The sequence below is a fragment of the Corvus moneduloides genome, chromosome 3, assembly GCF_009650955.1.
Source record: "Corvus moneduloides isolate bCorMon1 chromosome 3, bCorMon1.pri, whole genome shotgun sequence".
NCBI lineage: Eukaryota > Metazoa > Chordata > Aves > Passeriformes > Corvidae > Corvus > Corvus moneduloides.
Genome location: NC_045478.1, coordinates 68,335,216 through 68,363,166, shown reverse-complemented (window position 1 = coordinate 68,363,166; position 27,951 = coordinate 68,335,216). Strand labels below are relative to the sequence as shown.

The 27,951-nt window shown below is 40.0% G+C and overlaps 1 protein-coding gene across 4 annotated transcripts in view; it reads right to left on the bottom strand.

Annotated features, from left to right (window-relative positions):
* UTRN (utrophin) overlaps window positions 1-27,951 on the bottom strand; it is a 356,686-nt gene that overhangs the window by 312,840 nt on the left and 15,895 nt on the right. For 3 of the 4 annotated variants that reach the window (XM_032102120.1, XM_032102124.1, XM_032102121.1), the window contains exon 1: window positions 9,839-9,944. The exons of the other annotated variant lie outside the window; for it this stretch is intronic. In XM_032102120.1, the coding sequence (XP_031958011.1) occupies window positions 9,839-9,932 (94 nt within the window). In that variant the 5' untranslated portion in view covers window positions 9,933-9,944. Of the gene's footprint in view, window positions 1-9,838; window positions 9,945-27,951 lie in introns of those variants that run through there. 4 annotated transcript variants of the gene reach the window in all.

The following is a 27,951-nucleotide window of genomic DNA, read 5'->3' as shown; positions in this document are numbered from 1 at the left end:
CGTGAGCAACCTGTGGCAGAAGAATGATTACTCACAAAACCCAAGTATTCATGAAGTCTACCACAAAGGGAGAATGGAAAGAATTCCTACAACGGCACACACATCTGCAAGTTGGTGTAGCAGGACCAAACGCATCCTAAATGTCAATCACCTACCTTCCTGCTACTTGCTCAAACAGCACAAGAGACATTATCACCATCCAATAGGTTCAGAAATGAAAATTCACACTGATGAGTAACTCAAGTGGCCAGAAGATACACAGTCTTCTTTTTCTTCATACAATTATTCCACTAAATATTGCTATGACTGCCCTCAAAGTTACACAGTCCAGCTAAGAGCAGCTCTGGGAGTGCTTAAAAGGCAATACAGATGTGCTTTATCCTGCAGCATCTTTTCATTCCAACTATGAACTGGCATGACTGGCTTCACAAAATGACATTTGCAGATTTCTGTTTATTCAGAAACAGAAGCCTTGGATTTTGTAAATGACAAGTGAAAATTGATTGAAAGGAAAAATGAGCAAAGGAATAATGTGAGTGGACTTTGAAGGAGGCTAGGAAAAAAAGGAATATATGTGAAAATTTTTGCTCTCAAAAGAATTAGCGTGATCAAGAGATGACTTAGCAACCTTTTACACTTGTTTCAATTTTGGTGCATTTAATTATAACGTTCTACATGTGACAGATACTTGTCTCCAGCCCTGCAGAGATAAGTGTATAATAAAAATAACTTGCTAAAAACTAAACAAATAAAATCTCAGAAACTTTAGTCTTGTCACATTGTCACTCTTTCTATTCATGTCACAACACTTCACTGTTATTCCTCAAGTGTCTACACGGCTGCAAAAACAAAAAGCAATTAGGACTGACTACCAACCTTCTAACCCTTCAAATGCAGAATGAAATTTGGGCTCAGTAAGGGAGCATTAGAAGATGACACAGAACTCCAGCTACTCAGTTGTAATAACTGCACCCCCTAAACATGAACATTATAGAAAAAAAAAATTCAAATCTTCAGGAAAAGCCTGAATTGCTACCTTTTGTTCTCTACTTTTAGCATATCAGAAAAAGCCATATAAGAAAGCAGTATGTGGGGATACTCATTCTTGGGAGAGACAGAAGAGTTAGAAAAGACTAAGAGAGCACAAGGATGAAACATTTGTGTTTGTATTTATCATATCAATTATGACAGAAGTTCTTCATCTGGATCGTGTCAGTCTCCAAACCACAGGGCAGCAGAAAAGAATTTGGAGAGGAAGAAGATGCAGACAGAAAGCAGGTATCAGTTAAAACAAAATCTTAAGACAAACGCAGAAGTGTCATATTATAGGAGCAGCAGGAAAAATGAAACAGGCCTGAGAAATGGAAGATATTTATCAAATAACTTCAAAGAGGTATTTAAGCATAATGACAGGAGGAAAGTTGAAGGTCACACAAAAAACTACCACAGCAGCAGTAAATCATAATTGTGCAAATTTAAACAACACACACCACAGCACTTACCTATACCAGGGAGATTTCCCCAAAAAAATATTTCTTTGACAACATAAGATACTGTTTTGGAACTTTATTCGAACTTTCTTAACTGCACGTTTAGTTTGTTTCTGGCAAAGATGAAGGCTCAATAATTCACTTATACTTGCATGAGAACACAACAGGAGAATGAATATGCAAAGAGAGACAAGAGAAAAACTTCCTTGATTTATTAGACATGAGAGAGCATTTTTCCACTGCAAAGCAGTCAGTAATAAAACAAGTCAATCAGAGGTTATCTATTTGTTTCAAAAGTCTTCAAGAGCTAGTGCTAAGCCAGTAGAGCATTTCCCAAGACCTGTTGCTGTTTGAGGCATTTTACAGGAACTTCTACCAACCCTAGAATCAACTTTGCTCTGCTCCCCCAGACTACACTATGAAAAATAAGATGGCTACAGATTTATTCGTAGTGTCACATCCAATTTTTAATTGAACAGGGAGCAATGGCCCTGGCAGAACTGCATGCTAAACTACTGAATTGATGAATATTTATTTTTCCTAGTTCCTTCAGCCACTGATAATTTGTATACACAAATATGTTTGGTTCTGTTTGGATTTGGTAGGGCTGTTTTTGGTGGGGTGTTATGTTCAATGGCTAGAGTAAATTTTTCTGGCTAGTCCAATAGTCTCCCATCTTACAGATAAGAGCACATTCACACTGTCAAAACAGTAGCTAATTATTTACCTGATATGACTCTGCTGCATGTAACATTCAAGGATATTCAGCAGGACAAGACTATTAGAATATACATGTTCTGTCACTGAGATCTGACTCACCCTCTCTCCCTCTGGAGGGTGACAGCTACTAACCATGCAGCTTTGTGCATGCTGCAGAGGGGACTGGAGACAGGGCAGTATGCAGGAATAAGGAACACCAAACGGGGCTAGAAAACATCCACTACCCCTGCTGATGGTGTCTGTAACCCAGCCTTACTGCTCCTGCAGGCTCCTCCAGTTGATGCCATCAGAAGTGGGAGCAGTGTTCACACATAAGTAGCAGAACACCACACTTAACTTAGCAGCTGACCAGGACCATTTCCAAGGTGCTGGAAATATTCAATGCAAGTCTGCATGTCTCAAACATGGAGTTCGTTTGTGTAGGTTTTTGAGTCATGCACAATAAAGAAAGGCACAAGGACACAGTGTCAGCCAAACCGTGCTCCCACAAGCATTAGCATATTTGCTAAACCAAACTTTGAATTATTTTCACACATATTTAAATTTGTTTCAGACCAAGAGTGCATTTTTACCATCTGAAAATTTTTGGACCGTAGGTTTTTAAGCTCATACTCTTGCTGAGAGTTGACTGCATGCATATGCTAAGAAAATACAGCTTTTCTCTCAAATAAAAAACATTCCAGGTGAAGATACACTTTAAATAAGCAGGCTTTTTCATTCCTTTGGGGGAAGGGTGGTAAGGATTTGGGAATTAAAGAGAGAAATTGAGTCTGGGAAGATAGGGATAGGTAGGTAGAAAGTGTTTTAGTTTTTCTTCCTTGTTTCACTCTATCTTACTCTAATTGTCAGTAAGTTAAAAAAAAAATTCCCCTTGATCAAGTCTGTTTTGCCCACAGTTAAAACTGGCAAGTGATATCCCTATTTCATCCCATGAGCTTTTCAGTCTTATTTTTCTCCCCGTCTAGTTGAGAGGAGGGAGTAGTGGGGATGGGCATTTGGCAGCTATCAAAATCAACCCGCCACAAGGACCGAACAGCAAACTTGTTATGCAGAGTCAAAGACTAAATAATGCACACTCACAGCAATTTATACAGAAAAATCTTTCCCCTTGGCTCAGAGAAGAATGTCCAATAAGATAGCAAACCAGTTTACCTGGCCATAAACTAGTTCCAGCTCAGCTCCTGAGGGCAAACTCTTAAAGTTATTTTTATTACTGTAACAAAAACAATAGAAGACCCACAAAAAAACCAAACACCAAATACCTTAAAAAAAAAAAAAACAAAAAACCCAAAAAAAACAGAGAAGCAAGGCAAATGCTCTATATACAATAAAGCCTATTCTAGTATTGCTTACTGTAGTTCAAATCATTTGATCCTAATGGTGAGTTAAATTTCTGATATTAGTCCCTTGTAAAATGAAATCTCTTGGAAGGTTAACATCTTGCATTATCAGCAATACCTAAGTTTCTCTTTCAGATGCAAACTTTAAAAAATCATTTGATTAAGATAAGCACTTTTTTACCCTTAGTGACAGGCAGAGAAACAACTTAAACCAAAAAGCACCTCCAACAGAAAGCTGGCACTGTGCCCTGACATGGGAATATCTGACAGTTTGATTATTTTCAAGAGTATACCACATGACTGTGTTGGAGACAGAAATGAAACTGCATCAAAATCAGCTAAAAACACAAGACGTGTACTGTGATTGGTTTAATTCTGTCTAGGTATTCAGATTTACAACTCTTTCCACTAACAACTTTTGTATAATCAGTTCTGTTCACAGATCAAAAACTGAAACGATACAATACTTGTTTCCATTTAACTGTACAGCACATTTACTGCTTGCTTAATACAGCAAAATACACTACCACTACATCATCATTTGATACGTTCACCAACTACATTTTCTCTCACTTTTATTAATGAGAAATGAGCTTGAACATTGTGGGAGAATCTACCTGCATTCAAGGCTACTAAACAAACAGATGAGGCATGTTCCCACAGGAAAGTTATCTGTGTAACCCACACTTGGAACTTTTTTTCAAGCTACTGCAGTTACTGGTTGTAGATTAGATAAGGAATGCTTGCGTGAGATTTTAGGGCAACAGATATGGAAACGATGATAAGACATCAGGTGACAGAGTTTTATGTCTTTGTTGTACAAGGCTAAGAATCCCAGTCTATTATCCTTCAATCACAAATTGTCATCAGCAAGCTAAAGCTTATAACTTACTCACTGAAAAGAAAACTACAACAAGAATCAGTAGCAAATTGTCTGGTAAAAAATACAACGCAAAACCTACATTATACAAAAATCACAGAAAACAAAATGGATGCTATTTAGTAATACAGAATAGCTTTCAAATATTCAATTCCAAGTTCACATTTATTTGCAGCAACTAAACAGATCATATTCATTTGCTTTCTGCCTTAGAAGTGGAGAAATGGCAACTAACCTTTTAGAAAGGGGTGTGCTTGACAAATTTGGCAAAAGACTCTGCATAAGGACTGTAGGAGGGGGAAAAGTAGCTTTAGAGGGGATCTATTATTCTGCTTTCTATCTCTTTGCTGCCTTAGAAGCAGCAGTGGAAATGTTTTCCTTGTATATAAGGCAACTCTGGTCACACAAGCGAAGTAAATATTGATTTTATTATAGCTGAGCTGGGAGCAGAAGTTAATTTCAATGGTCTGCATAGAATGTTTTATGAATTGCTTTAAAAATATTTTGCATTACAAGGTATTAAACCAGCTAAGAACCTTTTAAAATAATCTGAAGCTTAAAATGATTGAGCTGGACAATTTTATCAGGGTAAAAAGTATAGCTGAGAGAAAGAGAAACAGTATTAAAGGCTGCACTTCAGCAGCTCATAAAGCCAAGCAGGATGCTTTCTTTCAATCCAGGGCAGACAGTCCCAAAGCCTTTATGCTGGGGGACAGCTCAGGGGCAACCTCGCAAAAGCCCTGGGCTAGAACCAGTCACTAGCACAAGAAGGAATGGGCAGGGATAGGACCTATGTGCTCCTGGTTGGTATAGTTGGTATATCATATCACAGGCCTTAATTTCAAGTTAATCAGACCCAGGACAGTTTATATCTCAATAATGAGGAGATATGTCATGACCACAGTACAATATCCACACTGTAGTGAAATTCAGCAAGTCAGATACAATCATTCTGCTTCCATCTGCATAAGACATATGGAATGCTCTGTTACTGTCAAATATGAGCAAGGGCTGCCAGTGCACACTTGTGGGACAGCTTTGATTCAGGCAGACAGACACAAGGGGAAAGCTGATGACTGCCACCCTGCACCGCACGGAACTCGGACAGCACATTTCCCGATCTCTGCAGAGAACCCTCGAACCATTTCCTGCTTTTCTGAACACTTCGACAGAAATTCATCTCCACACGTAGCGAGTGTCAGAGTAAAGGCATCTCCTTGCCCTGCAGCACAAGCCCGGGTTTTACCCGCTGGAAGGATCAACCAGGGAATTACTGCAATTCGCTTTCTCAGCTGCTCGCTTAGCGAAGATTAGGGCGCGCTCCACCCAGACGCCACACAAATGAGGTCACATAGCTGACCACACTGCTGCCAATTCCTGCCCTATTCATCAGGGACGAGGGCAGGAAGCAGATGGAGCCCTCAAGTTAAGGGTCGCAACATTTCAGTGAGAACATAAAAGGGATCCAGCGGCAGATAATTCACCGGCCGGGGGAACGTGGTTTCTCCACATGGCAGAGCTGAGTCACGGGCACCGCTCTGTCCCATACAATGAGGACGGGCACAGGCTGCGTTCAGCAGCAAAACACTCCCCCCCTACAGCTTAAAAAAGGGACTCTACTACACGACAATAGAAAATATTTTCCACTTTTTCCATACCTATGTGCATTTAAGAGTCTAATATACATAAGAAGAGTTTAAGTCCTTCAGATCTTGAAAATGGGTTCACTTGAGGACCCAAAAGGCAACAATATGACGTAGTTACTACGTAAACCTGTTTCTATTTACAACAACGCTGTATTTCAGAACGCATACTTCATCACCTGCTGCCAAAAAGGAAATAAACACTTGAAAATGGTATAAAAGCTAGAGTTGTTTGAAATCAAACAGACTTGAGGTCCAACACAGCTCTACTGAACAACTAACTAGACCAGAGTTTACAGTAATATGAACAATATCATAAATATTATTTAGACTATTGTAACAGCTTGTGTGTGGTCTCAAATAATTTCAAGCTGCTATCAGTGCATCTATCTTGTGGGAACACAAATTCCTTCCCACCTGGAAGAAAGCTTATCATTTATAGGCTAGTGCTTCTGAGATTTCCAGAGACAAATGGTAACAAGCTAAATGCAGAGTTTCAAAAGACATGTTTTCAAACTATCTGTTTGCATAATGCCTCAGTCATGTCATTGCCATTGCCTTCTAATGCTATTAAAAAATAACACTCGTTTCAATCACTGGGGTGATGCCTGCACAATTAATTCACGCAACAAAATATAAATTGATCTCTTGCTTCTGTTGACAACTGTATGAATAAAATAACAATATCTAGTTGCATAATGCTAAGATGTTGACATAGATTATTCAATAACTGCAGAGTGCTTTACTGGCTTCAGGAGCTGACATTTTACAGAAAATGTGCCACAAAGCAACCCCTTTCAGAAGGTTTCACAGGACCGGCATCTTTTTCTGCCTCCATAATATGGGTTAAGCAGCCTCCCCCTCCAATGACAGGGTGATATCCATCTGGGTAATGAGGCAATTGAGGTAAAAAAAATATTTTAGAAAATAATCACATTAAGTAGTGCTACAACAGTAGAATATGTTTATTTAAACACAAAATAGCCCAATCATTTTCTTGGAACAGTTTCAGAAATTTTACTAGAAGAATATAAATTATCTCCCATGGCACGGAAGAGCAACAAAGAAAGCTCATTTTTTTGAATGGGTGAAGAAAGTACAAGATCCTTTCTTTTTTCCCCTCCCGGATAAAGAGTAAGTTTTGGTTCCACTCAGGCACCACTAGCCTACCAGTGCCACCACCAACTTGAGAGTTTAAGAGATTATTAAGAGAGCTTAGACTGTTATAAAGAAGGGCATCCCACCAGATGATCTAAATTGCTTAGTATGTTTTAGACCATAAATCAATCTCTGACAAAACTTAGTTGTGCTGCTTAGGCTTCAGAGAACACAAGTTAGTGTCACCCACTTTGGTTTCACCCAAACTAATTCATTTACAATCAGATACTTTATCAGGTATGAGCTTCAACCTCCCTTCCTCCAGTCCCTGCCAATTCTCACAGACAACCAAAAAAAGCCAAAGCCACATCTCTGCTGACTGAAAAGTGTCCCTGTTATTTATATTCTAGATTTCTGTGAAACACAAAGGACATGAAGGAACAATTACATACGCACCCCTTCCAACTTCTCCACCCATTTTTTCCGACTATTTCTAGTACTGCATCATTAAAAATCCTGTCCTCTCAGAGAATGGCCTCTCCACCTTAGCACACTCCCCCTCCCCGCACCATTTATTTTACCTTCAGGTTTTTTCCTCATTTTCCCTTCTGTGACTCTTACCTTCTAGCTTTTTTCAGGTTTTTTTTTCAATCCTGTGTGCATTTCCAACACACTAAGAAGCAACCAAAGCCACAAGTCCCTCACAGTCTCCAAAAACAGTTTTAAAAAAAGTGAGCAGATGACAGTGAATTTGAGACTCTGACTCTACTAGAAAGCAAATCTACAGTCCTACACTTTATGAAGAGTTAGGAAGAGTATAATTCAACAAATTTCCTGAAAAAAATCCTGCCACTTGATTAAGAAAAATTACAATTGCAATATACCAGCCATGATCTATGTGCTTTCAAAAACGGAGGGCTCTCAACTCAGACTTAAACAGGCTTTAAGAAACCATCACTAAACACTCTTCTCAATCATACAAAGCACCTGAGCAAGCAGGTAGCTGCTACTCAACTAGGAGATTTACACCTTAGCCTAGCTGCCCAGAGCAGGCACAAGAGAAATCATCCATAGACACACAAACATCGCCAAATATTAAATGTGTGCACACACTGGCACTTACATGTTAAAAACACCTGAAGGATTGAGACAGAAAACCCCAGAGAGATTGACCCTCCTATTATACCATAGATGAACATTTCAGAGATTTCACAACTGCAGTGTTCATCAATTAACGACATGGCTGGTTGTAACTCTGGTCCCAAGTTTATGCTCTTCTAAAAATATAACCAAAAAAAGAAGGAAGGGAAAAAAAAAAATCCAATAAATAGTCCTAAAAAACCCACACCAATACACACAGAGCCAGAACAAACAACTTCCATGAACAGCAGCCCAGGTTAAAAACCAAGCAGATTGATTTTCTCCTACTGCTAACCTTCCAAGAGTGATCAGCTGCAGCTGTCTCACATTTGAGGGCTGAATACGTGCAGATTTTGAAGAACACTATAGATCTCTCCAACCTATAATTTACTGAGCTCTCCAGAGTCAGTCAAAAGCAACTCCACTCACATTACTGAGTTTTCTTGACGTTTTTGTCAGTTTCTTAAGAAAGCTTGGACTGAGCCACAAAGGAAAACTTTCTGCTCTCAGCTAAACTGGCATATATCCAAATCCACCTCATTGTTCTAGAAGCAAACATACATGAGATCAGAGTCCCAGCCCATCATTTTATTCTAAAGTTAGCCATTACACTGATACATCTTAAGAGGATTTTAGTTTCTCTTTCCAAAAACCCATATTCAGACTCCAGCTTTGTACCAAAAAACCCACATCAAAAATCAAGTGGACCAAATTCTTTATTGATGAACAGGTTCTGATTTCATGAAGCTCTGACACCACAAAATAAAGTTCCCATCTGTCAGTTACTGTATCCACATAGCATATTCACAGGTACTAGGAATGCTCAAATTGTCTTTTCCTTGTCAATCTGTGTTATTTGGCCCTAGTCACAAAACAGAAGAGACAATCCACGAAATTTCAATTAGAATAGGTATGAAGGATGGCAAAAGGAAAAGGAAAGAATAACATCCCAAATTTCTTTTCGAAAGCATCCCTCCACAAAACATTCTTTCCAAACTACTGGAAACATTGCTCTCTTGAGATACCACGAAAATGAGGATAAAAACCTGTGATGGGTCAAGGAGCTGCTATGAGTTTATACATTCAAAAGTACCAGAAGGCACAGTAAGCAGAACTGTAAAGAATCAAAAACAACTAAATGCTGAAATGACCGTAATTTAATGCATGGTTTAAGAAAATTGGGGACACTAAGACATTCAATCAGACAGAAGAACAATAAAATTTCTACCATGAACAAGTTACTGCTATAGGCAAAAGGGAACCCCACAACACAAGCATTACTAAGATGATCTTGCGGCTGCAGGTGTGACGCAGCCAGAGCTCACACAACACTTGCAGTGGACCAGCGCCACAGAAAACAGCCTGCTCTGTTTCCTGCCATGCCTTCCACAATCTGCTCTGTTAGAGTAAACTAACTTTTGCAAAGTTAAGAAAAGCAGCTTTCATCAGGTGTAGAAGACAAAAACAGATCTACATGGCTGGATCGTTTCATCTACCACAGCCTTCAGAACACAGAGAAGCACTCACCCAGCGGAGGGTAACAGGGCTGCCGGTCGGTATGCTGAGGCACGGCAACCTTGTACTCTTTCCACTCAACTTTTTTGGCTGTTTGAATGCTCATGACCAAGCTCACTCTTTGAATAACAGGAAAGTGAAGATGCAGAGGAAGTACACGCTTGTACCCACGCAAGAACTGCATGCTGGGATTCAAGGGGGAGGGAAGCGCTGGTTTTCCTCAGAGGGTTTGACACATTCAGCCACACAGTGACTGACAAAACCAGTCAGGAAACAAACCTTTAAAAAGGCTGCATGTTAGCAAGTAACATACTTCAAGCTAATTGAGATTTCTTTTCTCTTTAAAATCAGATTAATATGCTGCTTTGCTACTCCTTATGAAAATAAGGGGAAACTCCAGCTTTCAGAGAACTGGCAAGTTAAATTCTACAAACTGAAAATAGGAAAGCTGATGGCAATTTTCCTTTTCTGTTCAAATCAAGCTCTATGGTCAAAAACCATACTCATTTTAAAAATCCTGAATATTTTTAGCATTCATTCTGTAAAAAGTTTGTAGTATCACTATAACACTTTTCACACATTCAACAGAACATAAAACCAGCACAACTTTTCAAGGTAAGCATCCACATCTTTTAATGGCCTTTCAAAAGGGCACAAGAAATTTTAAACACAAGATTACAGCATAAAAAGGAAGTTGTACAAATAAACCTCCAAGTCAAAATAACAAACTCTGATTAGGCATGCCCTTTCCACTGTGCAGTAATTCCAAATAAGACAGAGCAAGGAACAGTAAAGCAGAAGGTTGATAATGCAAGACTATGATAGGATCAGAGTTATTTTACAAGTGAGCCTTTAAACTATGCTTACCACCAGAACAGAAAGCAAATCCAATCCCTCTGTCTTCAAAAGCCTGCTACCAACTTAATAATCAAATTAAGAGGACTCCAAATTTTGTAGTTATGAAAGACACTCCATATTCCACACTTTTGGATACTGAGCTGTACAGAATCCCAATAGTCACAACAAAGTAATGCAAGAAGAGATTAAGTATAACACATGACCAGAGAGGAGAATTCTAAACCACAGAATTGGTTTCAAAAGTGGAAAGGGGCTGTTTGATTTGTCTGCCTGTTTCACTGCACTATGCTATAAGACAACTGTCCTAGATACAGCTCTCCTCTCTTCACTGATACCCACTTGGGACAGTTTACTGTCTCACACCCCAGACACTGTTCAGGGGAGGGAAAGAGGGAGAAATCAAGATCAGATTTTTCTTTTAATTTTTGTGGGCCAGAAGTTGGTCTTACTTAATTTTGTGGGTTGGAGGTTTTTTTCCCCAAATTGAAGAATTCCGCGAAGTTAAAGGCTGAAGGAGTTTTGTTTCCATGAATAAAGACAACCATACATTCAGGGGGCTAAATCAGACATTTGTATCCAAACATTTCTGTGAACCATGCAAGCAAGAGCGAAGTGGAAAGGCAATAAGAGTTTTAAAGCTAGGATTTCTATTTTAGAAACAAACAAGGATGTATTTTGTAAATACAAATACAAACATTACTGTGCCAAGCACTTCACGAGCACAAAGCGAAAGGACACTGCCAACTCCACCAAGCAAACAATGAGAATTAGCAGACAGACCTGCACATTTGCCAAAAGTCTTACCAACAGCACCACATCTTCCTTTTTTCAAGCCTTGATGAGACTGGTCTGAATTCCCTACAAATGTTCTCCTGTGTATCCAATACCTCACTTCACCTTAGTCCCTGCCACTCCAAGATAAGGCCCACCCACACTTGGCAAGACTGAAGAATAAGCACAAGTTTCAGGAATAAGCTAGTTTGTGACAACATTTCTGGGTTTACCACTTCTCAAATGAGAAAGTGTTTGCAGGCGGTGAGAGCAGTTAGAGAAACACCAGTCTGACTATCAGTCCCTTGAACTTCATTCAATGTGAAGCTATCAGAGAAGCTGAGTAAAATCATTCATGCACCAGAGCTTCCAGAGAAGCTCAGCTCTCAAGCTCTGCCTGCCATCAGCAGCTGTCCCACGTACATCAGAGAAACCACTTTTATCTAACAGCAGGTTTTACATCAAAAATCCAACATTTCAATAAGAATATACACTGAGAATATTTTTTAACTTGGGAGGGGTTGTTGCACTATATTTAAATTAAAAAATAAACAACTCTTGCCTAAATGGAGATAGAATTACTAGCATGAAATAGTTGCATATCAGAACCCATCTGAAAGAAGTTAACTTTAGGATGGCAGGAATATTTTTAAGCTAAATTTTACAAGTGAAACCATGGCCTCTGTGAATATCTGAAGTATTGGGTGTGAAATCCATACATTAACTGCAAGAGCAGATAAGCAAAAGTGAAATGGAAATTTCTGGTCAAAATAATCTTTGAAAAAGGCAAAGGAAGACTTCTTTAAAATTTTTTAAAGCAAACTCCAGAGCTCAAAATACTAGTATACTCTCTACCCATAAACCACTTCATTCATTAAGAGGAAGACGGTCTTATTTCTACTACTACTGAATTCAACAGGCCATTTATTTAGCAGCTCTCTGACTGGAGTACGTGCTCTCATCTATTCTCTCTGGTGTTGACAGCAGTAATCAAATTTTGTATATGCCACTGGCCCTATTATAGTTCCACAGCAGCTGGCTGGCTGCCTAGGCTTCTTATCATGTATGATAAAGACCAGCCAAACAGACCAGCTGAAACTACTGTGGGAAGACAGGAGAGTGAAGCCTAACTAGAAGCCTAGTAAGTAGAAATCATGTCTTTTTATGCTTGCCTATGTATTACAAAGCATGAAGAACAAGGCTACACTCAACACATGACAAGCTTGCTTTAACAGTTTTCAGAAGGACTGGAGCTTAGATGACAATTCAGCCCTTGTTGAAGAGCAGGTCTGAATACCACACTTCATATGTGAAACACTACCCACCTATACAGAAGGGAATGGGAAAGCAAAAAAGCATATAGAGGTGCAGGGAAAAGGGGAAAAAAAAGGGGAAGAACCCCAGATAACTGTACCCATTCATTTGAAGGTGAGCTCATAAAAACTTAAGATCACTTCTCCATCACAGCCCCAGCATATACACAGTCAGCACTGGGTTCAGAGTAGAATTAAAGTTCACAGAAGCAAACAACAATGGGAACAGAGGGCAACATCCTTTAATTATAAAACTCCCCTGTATGCAAGACAATCTATAATGAGATTAGTTTCCATTTCTTCTTTGCCTTCTGGGAGCCTTCCAAGAGCCTTGAATGCCTTGACTCTGAGAAGGGGAAACTGGCTTCTTTTTCACAGCCTGCCTCCTTCCAGCTGCATTCCAAGTAGGCCTTGGGTAGCCCTGCTCTGAACTTCCACTCTTCCATACAAGTCCATAGAGAAAGGCTTGGGTTTATGGCAGAGGAAAAAACAAATCTAAGGGACTTCTTATGGGAGCAGAACAAGGAGGTACAGAGTTCTTCCTTCACCAAGGTGAGAGCCAAGCAAGCCAAGTGTTCTCCTTCCTACAAGGGAAGCTCAGTCTTTCTCAAGGGTCCTGTGCTACCTGTCTAGTCCTATCCTTTGTAATACTGCTAGAATAAGCATCTAGTTAAGAGCTTCTCACACTGAGGGACATTAACATCCCATAATTTTCTTCAGGATGTTTTATTTCATCACAACAACCTGACAACTTTTTTTGCTGGCCTGCCAAACACGATTTGAATTAGCAGGCCACACAATTCTTGTTTGAGCAGGCAAACGAGAGCTTCTAGGCAATGCTAAGGAGAAGGATGGTGAAACGGCAACAGTAACTTGAACAGAAAGTCATGTTTCAAATGCCTGTTGCATTTTGATGGCAACTGGTTATTAGTTTAACCCCTACTTCCAGGAAACCCACAGCACCAGCAACTTCAAACGGAGAACAGTGAGTTCTTAGCATTTCTATTGAAACCTCCTTTCACACAGCCAGGTTCATGTCAGCATAAAGCTTTCTACTGGAAAGAAAATTAGCAATACAGTAAATGCCCTCACTACCGTGGAAGAGGAACAGCATGTGTGGCAGCTAGTGGAGCACTGCAGTACAGATAACACACAGATATTCTCATTGCTTTCACAGGCAGCTCCAACACAAACCCTTCCACACACAGCGCTTCAGGGACTTGACACATGGGTCTCGTAAAACAGCATGTCTGTGGCTGCCACAAATAACTGACTCATCCTGCAAAAGAAATAATAGTAGCAGCTGTAGATAAATTGTGATGCCTTTCAAGAATCACCGTAATTTTAGTCTTTTTTGACATTCCTCTTACAGCTTCCCTTTTCCTTTTGTACAAGGGAATATTTTGAATGTAAATACCAAGAAACGTAAATACCTGGGGACCACATGAGTCTTCCAAAAGCGTTGCTTACATTATAATCACACCTGTGAAACCCAACCACAACCAAACAGTACCTGCTTTTCACAAAACATCCTGGGCCACCTGTTTACAGCAACTCAGAGGAGCGACAGGAGGTTCACAGGACAAGTAGCAGGCTTCTGCATCTTGCTTCTCATTTAAAATGCTGAGCACACCTTCCAAAACAAGGTTCCTGCCCATTCATATGCACCTTTATAAAACAAATCCCAATGAATCCATGACAGACGCACTGCTCAACACTTGTGTGCTCATATTCTGGGGTGTAATGTGTATTTCAGCAGAAGCCCAGGCACTGGGCCCTGAGTGACAGCATGCAAGCCCAAGCACAGGAGAGGGGCCATCACTTGAGCTGCCCCAGCTCCTCCAACCAGCAATGCTGGTGGTTCAGTTTTCAAATTCACTTTCCCTGCTGCAGTAGGACAGACTGGGTTCAAGCCAGTGGCCAAGCACCTCTAAGAGCTGCTGGTAAGCAATTCCACCCAGGACAGGTAACTGCCTTTAGCATACCCCACAGTACCAGGAACTGCTGCAGAAAAAGGCACTGCTTCCAAAAAACATCTCATTCCTCTGTCCTTCACATGCCAGGACACAATCCAAAGCTTTGGAAGCAATGGTTTAGGCAACATATGAATAATTTACTTGTACACTTTCCTGTCACTCATTTTGTAAATGAGTGTTTGTACCTCCAACAACAAACATCTCAAAGCTTCCTTGTAAATACCACTGGGTGTTTGTCTTCCAAAGAATTTTCTGATACATTCTTTTCAAATCCTCCCGGCTTTCCCCATCCAGACTTCACAGGGCTGTGCATTGGTGTCTGCCTCAAGCTGGGCAGAGGGAAAGGAAAACATATCAGGAAGCCTGGAGAGCGGCTCTGGAGCAAGCACATGTCCCTCCACTTGCCCAAGTCTTCAGGCCTTCACTCTAGCTGCTAGGGCTGCAACCACAACCTTCATCCCAAAAGCTAAAACTCTCATCTCCTACCATGGTGAGGAGAAGGAGGGGACACAATCACAGGCCCATTTCAAGAGTTGCACATCCTGACCAATGACCACATTCATGGTCAGCAGGGTGCCACCAACACTGAAGCTCCAAAAATCTGGAAGTTTGGTTTTCCTTTTTTTAATGTCCTATAACAACACATGGGTGATCAGACAGCACCCTCTAAGACATTAACTCTTCAGCCATACCATTTAGAACATGCTGTTTATTTGCATACTGACACTGAGTGTCTCACATATACGCATTACCAGTCTTGTTAAAATTAGCGTTCAATTTCTTCTACCCAGACAGTCTACTTCCCTTCCTGCTTGCAACAACGTATTCTATTCATGCTTTTCCACAACAGAAAAACAGAGGACAAAGAGGGACAGCATTGTGCAGAGCTGCCCTGCCTTCTGCAAGAACTAATAATGAAATTCTTTGGACTTCCCAGTCTCTATGCGAGGGATGGAAAGTTTTGCTCACCTGGAAAAGAGGGATCTGCAGAAAGCCTGTATTAGGAGCCCCAAGTTTCCCTATTCCTTTCTTGAGTAGCAAGCATACTGTAGAGAGCTCCCTAAGTTAAACAGGCTGTTTTTCCTCAGTTCAGAGAGCTAAAAATCAGTAAGAAACTATTAGAGACATCCTAAAATCAAGAAAAATAAAACTAAGCCTGTTCCCTACAGACCTGGGTCAGGTCCAACACAAACATACCTCCAGTTAAACTCCCCACTTTTTAGAGGACAAACCTGTCTCCTGCCAAGGACCCAAGGCAAACACCCCTCTTTCTGAAACAACATTGCTGTATCAGAGTCAAAACAGAAAAAAAATCAACCCAAAGCACATCTACTCAGCTCAGTGCAGGAAGGCTGCACTGGGTGTTCAGGACTCAGCACAGTGACACAGCACCCAGCTCGGGTGCAGGCACCCAGCCCAGAGTCCTGGAGCAGGCAGCTTGATGAGGGCAGGCATCACAGCATTCCTTCTGCACGATGCCAGAGCAACAACACAAAATTTTCAAAACTACAGAAATCCACCTTAGAATTAGCTACACGTGGTACCCATCTCAAAAACTCCATCTGTGTGTCTCAAAGTACTGTGGCACAATGACCAATGCTGCTACTGCATAAGCCTTTACTTTCATGAAAGACCCCTTTACCAAGAGGAAGAAAAAAACCCACACAAAACATACTCCTGTTCAATCCTCTTTAAATCCTCCAGTTAACTTAATATAGGCTTAATATATCACTTGTTAATTAGTCCCAATAGTTCAATTTACACTCACTGCTAAAAGCTTACACAGCATTCAGAGCCTTTAGCCACTGATCTCCTTTTAACAGCTACAAATTGAAAATCATTGTGTGGTTAAGGTTATCAAGACTTCAACAAGGACAGAGTATATTTCAACAGATAAACCAACATTCAGATGTTTTGGTAGGTGTAACATTCTACAAAGGCTGTATTAAAAAAAAAATTGCATCAGTTGTCAGGTACTAGAAGTGCATCATTAAAACTGTTGTTAAAATTAATGGCCTTCTTTCTCTCCTTCCTCACCAATTAGCACAGAAGAAAAAGAATGAGGTAAAACCATGTGCTTTGTTAAATATTGAAACTACTGGAACCTGCAAAATAACTGATTACTAAACTACTCTGAGGCTGAGGTCAGTTTACAGAGGAACCATCACGCAGCAGCTATGGCAACACAGAACCACCACACTGCACTGCCAACTAGCAAAGGGAAACATAAGAACAAAGAGCGGAGCAACAAACAGCATCAACCTGCTTTCCTAGGGCTGCAGAAGTGACAATTAAAGCTCTCAGAGGGAGGGCTCTTCAGTTTAGCACAGCATTTCTGTGTAGCAAGGGACTTGGGAATAAGTGTGTAAGAGAGACAAAGCACATGGCACAACTGAATCATTACCTAAAGGAAGATTAGACCCACACAACTAAACATCAAAAATCCTTAAGTCTCTCTAACAGTAATGGGAGCCACACTCATAAGCAGAGATCCAACAGCAGTGAAAATGATAGCGCATTTTATTTGGGACAGAATGAGCACCTATCTATCTCAAGCCACCTGCCCAGGTTCCCAAGCAGAGACTGGGGAGCAGCCCAACTCACACATCAGCTAAAGAGGCTAAGGAACAGCTGGGTTAGCAGGCACCTCACTCAGCTCCACACTGGCTAAGGAAAGCTCACACAAGCCACGATCAGCAGAGATGTGCTAAAGAGGACTAGGCAGTGCTAAGCAGCTCAGGGGCAGTAACTGATTCAATTTTGCAAGCCAGCAAAAGATTGCATGTTTACACTCTCACTTGTTTTCAAGAAATTTTCAGCAAGCTTTCTGTGTGTATACTTTGCAGGCTTCTGCCAGGTCAAATGGAAAACACTGGGCTCAGTTATTTAAGCTCAAGTGTGCAGAGGAGTAATTACCAAAGCTCCACTGGACAGAAGGATTGCATTCTTTTATTCTTCAAATGCCACCACCCACTAAGATATGATAATAAAACTCTCAGAAACCTTGTAAGCAAATCCAGCAAACACTGTGCAGAAGTTAGCCCACAATCACATGGTACGCATCTCAAAAACTCCATCTGCGTGTCTCAAAGTACTGTGGCACAATGACCAATTCTGCTACTTGCTGCCACCACCATCATTCTTTTTGTCCATAACCAAGTGCTAGTTGGATTTAAAGCCTAAATCATGTGAAGGTTGAGATTGAGGCCACAGATACAGTATATTATAGAAAGTCTTTCTGTGCAAAACTGACGGAAAATCATACACATTCCTAAGCCATACAAATGAAGTCCCAAAACACAACTGCTCCTTCACAATTACTGTGATGCCACAGATGCAGCACAGCATTCCCACATAAATATTTAATATCAACAATATACATGTTTACTGGCCAATTTTAAAACAATTTAAGGGTTAAAAACAGATGCACACACTATAGTAATAACATTATTGGTCACCTTACAGAAGCATCACTTGAAATGTGAGCAGGCACAGTCTCATCCAGGGTCTGAACAGCAGCTTTTTACCTATTCATTTCACACCCCCATTTTGTACTACTGGTTATGAAGCCATCTGATATTTCCTGCAACAACCTTACAACAGGCTCAATAAAATTTCACACTACTTTTACAAAAATATTTTAAGGCTGAAGCCTTTAATAATTTGCTTTTTTCCCCCCTTTAAATTTAAGTGTTTAAATAACAATCACTGTTTTCATGTATTTCAAAAATATGTATATCATGGCTACATTCGCAATGAGTATATGAGTATGTAATATAAATATCTTTGAACAAAAGTTTTTACACCAAAGTGGATAGATTGAGATTCTGAGACACCACACACTATCCTGCATGTTCAAGACCTTCACTCCATTTAGCAGATGAGCTTTTATAACTCCCCAGTCTCCCTAGCACAGGAAGCAAAGTGCTCCAAATAGCACACGTTTATCAGTTTGTTCCTTACTTTGTCTTGTCTTTCCTCCTACCCCACTTGTTTTTGTTGCTGCTACCAAACACTGAGTGGGTTTTATCATAGGGTTATTTACTTGCTAGCTTAACTTCTCCTGCTTGAGCAGCAACAAGTTGCGACTGAAAAGCAAGCCTTGTTTCTTTCGGCAGGCCTGCCAACACATCCAGGCAAAAGCCACTTCAACTTCACAAAGTTAATATTGAAGTAAGTTGTATTAAATTTGTTCACAGGTGTACTTAAAAAAATAATTCTTTATAGGTTGGTAAAACTCCAATATAAATAAAGGAGGAGATGGACAACCAAACACAAACAAGCTGTATGGCAATTGTAATTCACTCAAATATGAGTGTGTGACTGTCTTTGTTACTCTGCCTTCAACTCGCCCTAGAGTTGAGCACTTCTCTATAATACCTATACTCAATCGAACATTATACTGCCTTCATTACCAATCATTTAATATCTAACTTTTGTATTCTCACAGTTAACACTGTCATATAAACTCTTCTATTTATGTGCAGTTTCCTCACTTTGACTGGACTGGTTTAAGACAGCTGCATGAGTAAAGCATTATAAACCTCCACTGCTTGGTTTTGGTTGGGTTTTGTTTTGGATTTTTTTTTACTTTGTAGCATAACCACAGCATTCATACCATCTGTTTTCTTTAATCTGCCTGTAGGTGATCTTGTTTGTTTAATTTTAAATCACAGCATTCTGACACATTCTACTCCCTATAACAGTTTGCCAAAAAAAACACTTTTGAATCACAAAAGTATTTCAGGTCAGCAACAGAAAAAATATATAACCCTATTACATACTATCTTCATCAATATGATTTGAAAGAAGGTATTCACACAATAAAGATCTTTACAGCTTACACTGAGATAAGCGAGGCAGTTTAGGATATAGGTGGCAAGTTTCAGAAACAGAACTTCATACCAATGCAATTAAGATGCTTGCAACGCTATTTAAAAACAACCTACTACAACCTACCTTTGCAGAAACCTGTGCTATTAAGACTGTGCATGTGAGACTCTGGGTCACTGAAAAGTAGCTCTAGTGTACATGCAGCTAAATGACCACAAAAAGGCAAGAAGCTGCATTACTCAGGGGTTTTCAGAAATCTACCTTTACACACAGGATAACTTCCCCCAGCCCTGCAGTTTTCCACCAGCTATCTGACTTGCCTCCAAATACTCATTTATACTTCCTGTAAGTGATAAAAACTCCACTACTGTTTAGAAAAAACACTCTCAAAGCAAATCACAGGACAGTTCATTCAGTCTTCTCACTCACACAATCATCAGGTGCGGTCACACTAACAATTTTGTACCTACCATCCCACCATAATTCTTAATAACTTCATCTTCCTTACCTTGTTCTACCCCTGATCTACACAGCTTTTCATCAGGGAAGAGGGAGAGGGGGGAAGGGAGAAGCATTTTCACAAGAAATCTGGCTTGCATCAGATGTGTCTCTGATGGCATTTTAGCTACCAGCTGGACCATGACTCATGGATCCCCAGTACCAGGCTTCTGACAAAGCCCAGCTTCCATCTGACAAACAAGACTGGAGAAGCTCCCAGGGCCTACCCCAGCCCTTGTTGCCTCCCCCAAGAATTAGCAGGAATTGCTTCAACACATTTCAACCTCTATATTTCAGTAATTTGTAGAGAAGTAGGACAGTACAAGGATACCCATCCAACACTAGACAGCAAGAACTTTATGACTACCACAGGAACAGCTGGAGCAACTCTCAGTTCCCATCATAACAATTCATTCCATTCCCTACACACTGTACAGCCCATTCTGGCCAAAAGCACAAAGAGGACTCCAGTGATGTAGCTGGTTTGCCATTTATTTCACTGCTTCAGAAAACCAGTCTCACCAACAGCCTACTCCTCAACTAAAACCAGGAAGTCTGCTGGGAAGCCATGCCGTGGCAGCAGTGGTGACAGGAGGGAATTCCTCATGTCTCATTTATTAGCCACTGCATCTGGCCACAACCAATTCCACACCCCACCTGTCCCTCAAAACCCAAGAACAGATTACAGACAAAGTAAGCAGATCAAAGTTCTTTTGCTAGGTTCCCCCCTTGCCCCAAACCCTTTCTTCTATAGCAAAACAGAAGAGCCAAGAGATTTGTTATGATCTGGGAGCTGCAAGGCATGTTTGGGTTCTGCGGTTGCTGGGGAGCAGGAAGGGTCAAACAGCAGCAGCAATCCCAAAACAGTGCACAGCTTGGGAAGTAGAAATAGAGAGGGTGAGCAATTCCAATCCAGCCCACTGCTTACAGAAATTATACAGGGCTCCTGAAGACATCAGAAATTTCACAGCTTCAGCCAGACTTTTCTCTGAAGATAAAATGGTCAAATTTTATAATTAAGTTTCACAGCTAATACCCCTATGAAATGCAAATTTCCTTCATTATCTGTAAAAAAATTTAACATATATTACATTCCACTCCCAAGAGTGCTGTATCAGCATAGAAAAAGGAAAAAGCCACCACACATCAGGATAATGTTAGAAAGGCTTAGTAAACATTGCAAGTACAAAACAGCACTCTCATCTACAACAACTTCACAGAAATGCACAAGTGGTTCAGCACTGCCAACCTGAACACAAGTTCTCCAAAATTATTTTGGAATAAGCCACATGCCTTTTAACATAATCCAGGTTCAAAAATAGGCACTGCCAAGATCCACTTACTCAAATAGTCTTTTAGAGGCACCACTGTAGCACCCAAGTATGTTCCAGTTCAGTGCTGCAGAGAGCTCAGCCCTCTATAGTCAGTCCCTCCTCCTTTTCTGGCACTGTAACAGTGCAAAAAGTAGCAAATTATACCCAGTGTGGGAAGGATAGATCACCACACGTATCATAGAATCTGCTAAGGTAGAAGAGACATCAGGACCATTGAGTCCAACTCCTGGCCCTGCCCAGGACACCCCAAGAATCAAACCATACAATATATACCCCTTGTGTCTGGATACAAAATCCACTATGAAAGTGGAAGCTATGCAGACTAGAACAATGCGTCTCATGTTTGCATTAACAAGTTATTGCCAGATCTTTGACTGTGATTTATGAACAATGCATACAGGAAATGGAATAAAAAAATCATCAAGCAACTATCTCTTGTCTAAAAAGCTGGGCACATGGTGGTGAAATCCCAACACAGTATAAAACCACAAGGAAACTATATACATGACACTTAAAGGCTGAGTTAAGTTTTTACTTCCACAAAGCCAAGGTCACAGGAACAAGCCCAGTGCAGTCACCAGCACAGAACCGCAGCAGCCTCCCCCAGCTGGGTGGGGACCTCTTGCTGAGAGTGAAACTGAAACTTTCCAGCAAGTTCCTGAAACCATCACTATCCCTCTTCATTCAGTGGAGCTATTAAAGCACAACTTTCACAGTTCCATACACAAGTAAGTACACGACAAAGAAGGAAACAAGCATATAGAAAGAATGAAAAAAATATAGCTACAAACTTCCAAATTCAGACATTGATCAGCAGGAGAGCCTTAGCATATCTTGGACCAATCAGAAAAAAACCCCCACAACTACCAGCTTTTTTCCAGCAGAGTTGTAAGGAAGCAGTGAATCTACCTGCGTTTTCAGTCCAAATGCCAATATCCAGACACTACATATATAGGAGAAACTGACGGATGTCAGAAAATGAGGATACCCATGAGAACCCCTGGGAGTCAACTTTACCAAACATGCAGAGTAGCTGAGCTCAACGTCCATGAACAGTCTTGAGAAGTGTTTGACATAGCTCTGATACCTCAAATGAGAAGCAGACTAGGAAAGGGGGGTGGGTTGGGGATGGAAGGGAAACAAAAAAGAAGTAGAAACAAATTTTATCACACATATACTGAATTCCCTCAGTTGTTTGCCTCAGTTGTTTGCACTTTTTCTGTATCTGCTACATGAAGTCTCTGATCTCATGAAGCAGTAAGCATGTCCTCTGTCTGCCACTTCTGTTCTGAATGTCTCTGACCCTTAAAAACCTTTTATGGGTTGAGTCAGATGATTTACCTTTAGCTCAGTTATGGCATTGGTTTTTTTAAAAAATGTGAATATGCAAGAAAACATTGTCCACATGGCATTTGCTCATTCTGGAGAAAATTATTCCAGTCACAACCTAGAGAACTACCATTCAAAAAAAATCCAAAGACTTAAGCACTACAAACACCAATTCTTACAAAAAATTTCAGATAGTTTTAAAAAAATTACAAGTCACCATGTTTCTAGTAATTGTAATCACTCAAGGTTTTCAGCAGTTATCTTCTATATCCCCAATGCCCAGGAGCTCCCCACACAGTCTGGATGTGACAAAGAAATAAACCCATCCCTTAAGCCCAGTCACATCAGTGATGTACTCCCACATGTGCCAGCACACGCACACTTACTGCTGGCTGCCTCCAAGCCACCCTTGTTAGCTGGGGACAACTCAGGGGTGTTCAGCATGGGTTGCAAGAATTCCCACCCCAGCATGCGATAGGAGTAGTAGAGACATATGCTTTAGTACGAACTGAGGATTTACCATATTCCCAAGCAACTAACCGGAAACACCTCATTAAAGACAGACTTCTAACAATCTCAGATCCACACACTTCTGTATAATTACTCTCAACTTGAAAGGGCTGCATTTCTCAGGAACATCACCATTTCTAAATGCAAGTCCTAGAAGGGGAAAGTAGGTAGAGGTCTATGCATACCTATGTGTGCACAGGCATATATATCTGCATATATATCTACATATACCTCCTTCTCTCATCTTTAAGTGTACACAACAAAGATGACAAAAACCCATCCCCATTGCATCTTGTTCCATCACTTCAAAACCACTGCCTTACCTTGTGGCTGTGCTTTTCTACATCAGGAAGAAACATCCATGCCAGAAAGTGCATAATTACATTTCTATTTACTTTACCATTCACTTTTATGAGAGGGAGGGGTAGGAACACGAGCAGTTGAAAAGATGTCCTTCCCTGAGGGCTGAAACTCATGAAACGTATTTTTTGGAGAAACAGTGGGGTTTCTTCCCCTTGGAACTCTATCATCTCCATTCCCTGACCCTTACAATAACTTCAGTGGGTACATCTCATCACCGTGCTAAGCCCCAAATAATGTATTTAATATTCAGTATTTTGTTTGAGCCATTTCTGCCACTCAGGAGAAATCTTGTAGCCTTTCTCTCAACATTAGTCACAAGTGACACCTACCTATCCAGTGACTAGTTGTAACAAAAAAACAAGGTATAGGAACATACTAATCTTTGAAAGCTCTACCTTCTTTCAGTTTTGAAGGCATTAGTCCACATCTGTAGTAAGAAAACAGAGAGGAAAAGGAAGTCAGGGTAAGTTTTTTGTTTGTTTACTCTTACAATTTGTTTGTTTTCTCAAAGAAGACTAGGCTATAGTGCTAAAGATCAAGGCTGACCTTCCTGGATATTTCTGCTATTTACCCTGAAAAAAAGCACAGCTCTGAGTTATGGATACCCCGAATGTTACATTCGCCTGTCAAGCCCAAGGTCTGTGACGATCAATAGTGCTGGAGAGTAACAAAGATGAGGCCAATTTTACAGTTTTTCCTTCTGATTATGAGCAAAGGAAAAAAAAACCCACTGTTCTGCAGTATAAACAGGTTTCATCTGCAGATACCTTAATTGATAGCTACTGTTGTAACATGGTGACCCAAAACTATAGTATAAAGAGGTCTTTACCACTTCAAATGTCATCCGGATATCCATCCTTAGGAACACCCTGCCTTAACAGGATAAAAGATCTGTTTGATAAGGTAGCTCTGATGGCAGGCTGAATACAGGTTGAAGAGCAAGAAAAATGTTAAGCTTTTGAAATATACAGTCATTCACTGAACAAACCCAAAACACATCACTAAACCTGGTAACAGCGAAGACGAACTATTTACATGCAGTTGGCACTATGGACAGATTGCGCCCAAGTGAAACAAAGATTTTTAAAGTGCTCCACTGGTCCAAGGAACACCACCAAAGGGGAACCAAGTTCAAGAAAACTAAGCACATGGGAAGTTAGAGCTGCTTCTTTACTCTTACCATCTCTCAACAGAAGTAACAGTAAGAAATAACTATGGGGAATGAAAGACAAAGTAGTAGAGGGATGGAAGAACACCCCACTTAAGTAAAAAAAATAAATAAAAAACAAACACAAACAAAAAACACCTAGCCATGCTGAAATACAGTACTTAGATTAGATTCAGCTACAAGAGAAATCAAGGGTATTCTTAAGTAGTAAAGGGGATCTAAATTCATTAGTAAGTATTTAAAAACACACTACAAGGAGGCAGCTTGTATCAGACAGTTCCATCACCCAGTATCTACTAGACACAACTGCTTACTAAATTACTGTGTGTGTTATGTGTAGAAACTGCCTTTTTTTCAGCCACTGTGTTTTTATTCTAAGCTGAAAGAGGTGTCTAAAGCATTTCAGCATTTCCACCTACTCCCCACTTTTATGCATCAACACTGCTCTCTTGCAAGAAGTCATCTCCTGGGGTTAAATTTTAACAGATCATGTTATATTTGCATAGGTCTAGTTAATGAAGAAGTGACTGGCAGAGAGCACAATATCCTGACCTTCTGTCATGAATTTTAATTGCCTACAGATGGTTAAGTTTAGCCTTATCTTCCCACATGAAGAAATCCACATGGATAATTTCTCCCTCACCTTATGTAGCACACTGGCACCTCATGGAACCCATTGCTGTGCCCTTGAGTTACCTGCAACACATCCTGTGGTGGGTGAAGTGGAGCAGTAGGTCAGGTGTGACCCCTGCATGGAGGAGCTGAGGTGGGTGCTAAACTGGAATTACTCTGCCCAAACCCAGTTAAAGAATTCTCCCTGCTAATGCCATGGCTGCTATAAATAGAGTAATCTCTAAACCAGCCCAGTTGTTCTGACTTTTATGATCTCCACTGCTCTTCTAAATTTGTCAAATTTCTTCAAAGAGAATAATTATTCATCCCCAACACAGGTTATTCAGGTTGCAACAGAAGAAAAAGGCCATTTTAAGAGAAAAGTCAGCTTGGAAAAATTGAGGAAAGGAAGCAAGCACTCTTCCATGAAACAAAGAATTTCACTTCAAGTGAACAATGAGAACCTTTCCTTCTACAGCACATTAATGCCAATAACAACTGAGAACAGACCAGCAGACTTATCAAAGCTGAGGTCAACTTGCAATTTATGAAAAACCTTTAATAAGGTCTACAAAATTCAATTACATGAATTTCAGTAAAATTTAGATATCCATTAGAGGAGGCACAAAGCTTTTCCCCTGTATAAGCAATTTTTAAAATCAAGGTTTCACTGAATAAATGACAATCCAAAACAAGATGCCTTTGCAAAAATCACATTGCTAGATTCAACTCTCAGCACCCTTACTCAGCACATTTTAGATGTGCCTTTTGGGTTTTTTCAATATGTGCTTTGCAAAGAAACCACTAACTTTGCATGCAGCAACTTGCAAGATCCTCAAAGATTTTCTGCCAAACCTCCTCTACACTACAGTGTTAATTCACCATATAAATATTCAAAGATATTCTTGAATACTTGCCAGAAGTGAACACACTCTTCTGTAGCTACACAGACATATCCATGCTTACTTAGCTCACTATAGTAATGTTCTGCCCCAGGGTGGAAATGCAAGGCCAGCTAACAAAGTTCTACTAAGACAGGAAAAAAAATAAAATCCCAAGAAAGAAGCAAGCCATCTTGGTCACTCCAGGACACCTTTATCTTTTGATATTTAGCTGCCTGGAGCAAAGCAGGAACCCCAAAATTTTCCTTGTAAAATAAATAGTTCATAACGTTTCCTTTGGCTACTGCTTCCACATTTTTTACCCAACAATCCAAGACAGACCCGAGAAATTCACGTCAGGATGAGTTTCTATATAAATAGCTGCAAGGGGACAGAGAGAAAGGTGATCACATTCTACTTCACGAATCCCTCAAATACCATCAAAACCACTGAAAAACTATCACAAGAGCTCACCATGTCACATTTCAGCTAAGAAGGGAAGCTAAACAAGCCTAAGGACACCCAACCACGTCTTCTGCAGCTGATGACCAGATGGACACATCAGCTCAAAGTTAAGGTAAGTTTGGGAACCTACAGGCTTCTTTTACACTAAATAGAGACAGACTGCAAGGCAGAAGTAGGCATGAAGGGAAAAACAAGTAAAATTAGATTCTGTTTTGGTCGCATTTTTCATCTGTTTCAAGAGGTTAATTTTGTCATTTTAGAGACCAAAGAACTCAAGGCCAAGGTGATATTTTGGACCCTTATTTAACCTAGCTTCACATTAAATAAGTATGTTTTCCTTAAGGATGTCATTTTAAAAGTAGTCTCTTTCTCATATATATTCTTACTTGAACAGGAATTTAAAATAATCTTCAAAATTAAATATGTGGTTATTTATATTTAATTTAGATGTTTATTCTTACTTGAAGGAAATTTTAAATAGGACTTTACAAATTATTTGAAGGTGAGAGAACTTATTTAACTAGTTCTACTTATTATAAAAGGAAATTAAAATTATTGAATCAGCTCTTGGTAAGGTTCTAGCAAAGATATTCTCTCACCTTGTATTAATACACTGCCCTTCATTACTGAGATATAATTAGACCAGTTTGCAAAAAGTGCAGGGCACTATTTTTGTACTTGAATATTAGAGCAACAGGTTACCTGTTTACACTACAGATATTTAAATAAAGAGCAGATTATTGTTTATAACAAGCTGGATGATTCTGGAAGACATGATCTAACTGACTCACCCACTCCTCAGCTGTACTCTCACCATTCCAAGCCCTGCAGGACTGGAGGAGGGTGAGGGAAATGTCTAAAGACTGTTAAGGAAGGGATTCTTTATGTAGTATAACCTGTATCTTGTTCTCCTCGATTAAGATACTTCAAGAATGTCTCAGTTAAAGAATAGTAATTTAACCAGAAATTCTCTTTTGTTACTATTTTCTGCATTAATTCAATACTTAGGTCTAAAAATAATTGTCTGCAAAATAGGATTTATAACTCTTTTAACTATATCCACCTTACACACAAGGTGCAAGATCTATATCATATACCAACTCTCACTGAAATTAGATTTTACAATTTGTCAGACTTTCCAAAAAGGCTTTTTTGATACCTTGCAGATTCCAAACTGTAGCTGAGTTCAATTTATTCATCCAAAAGGGAAAGGG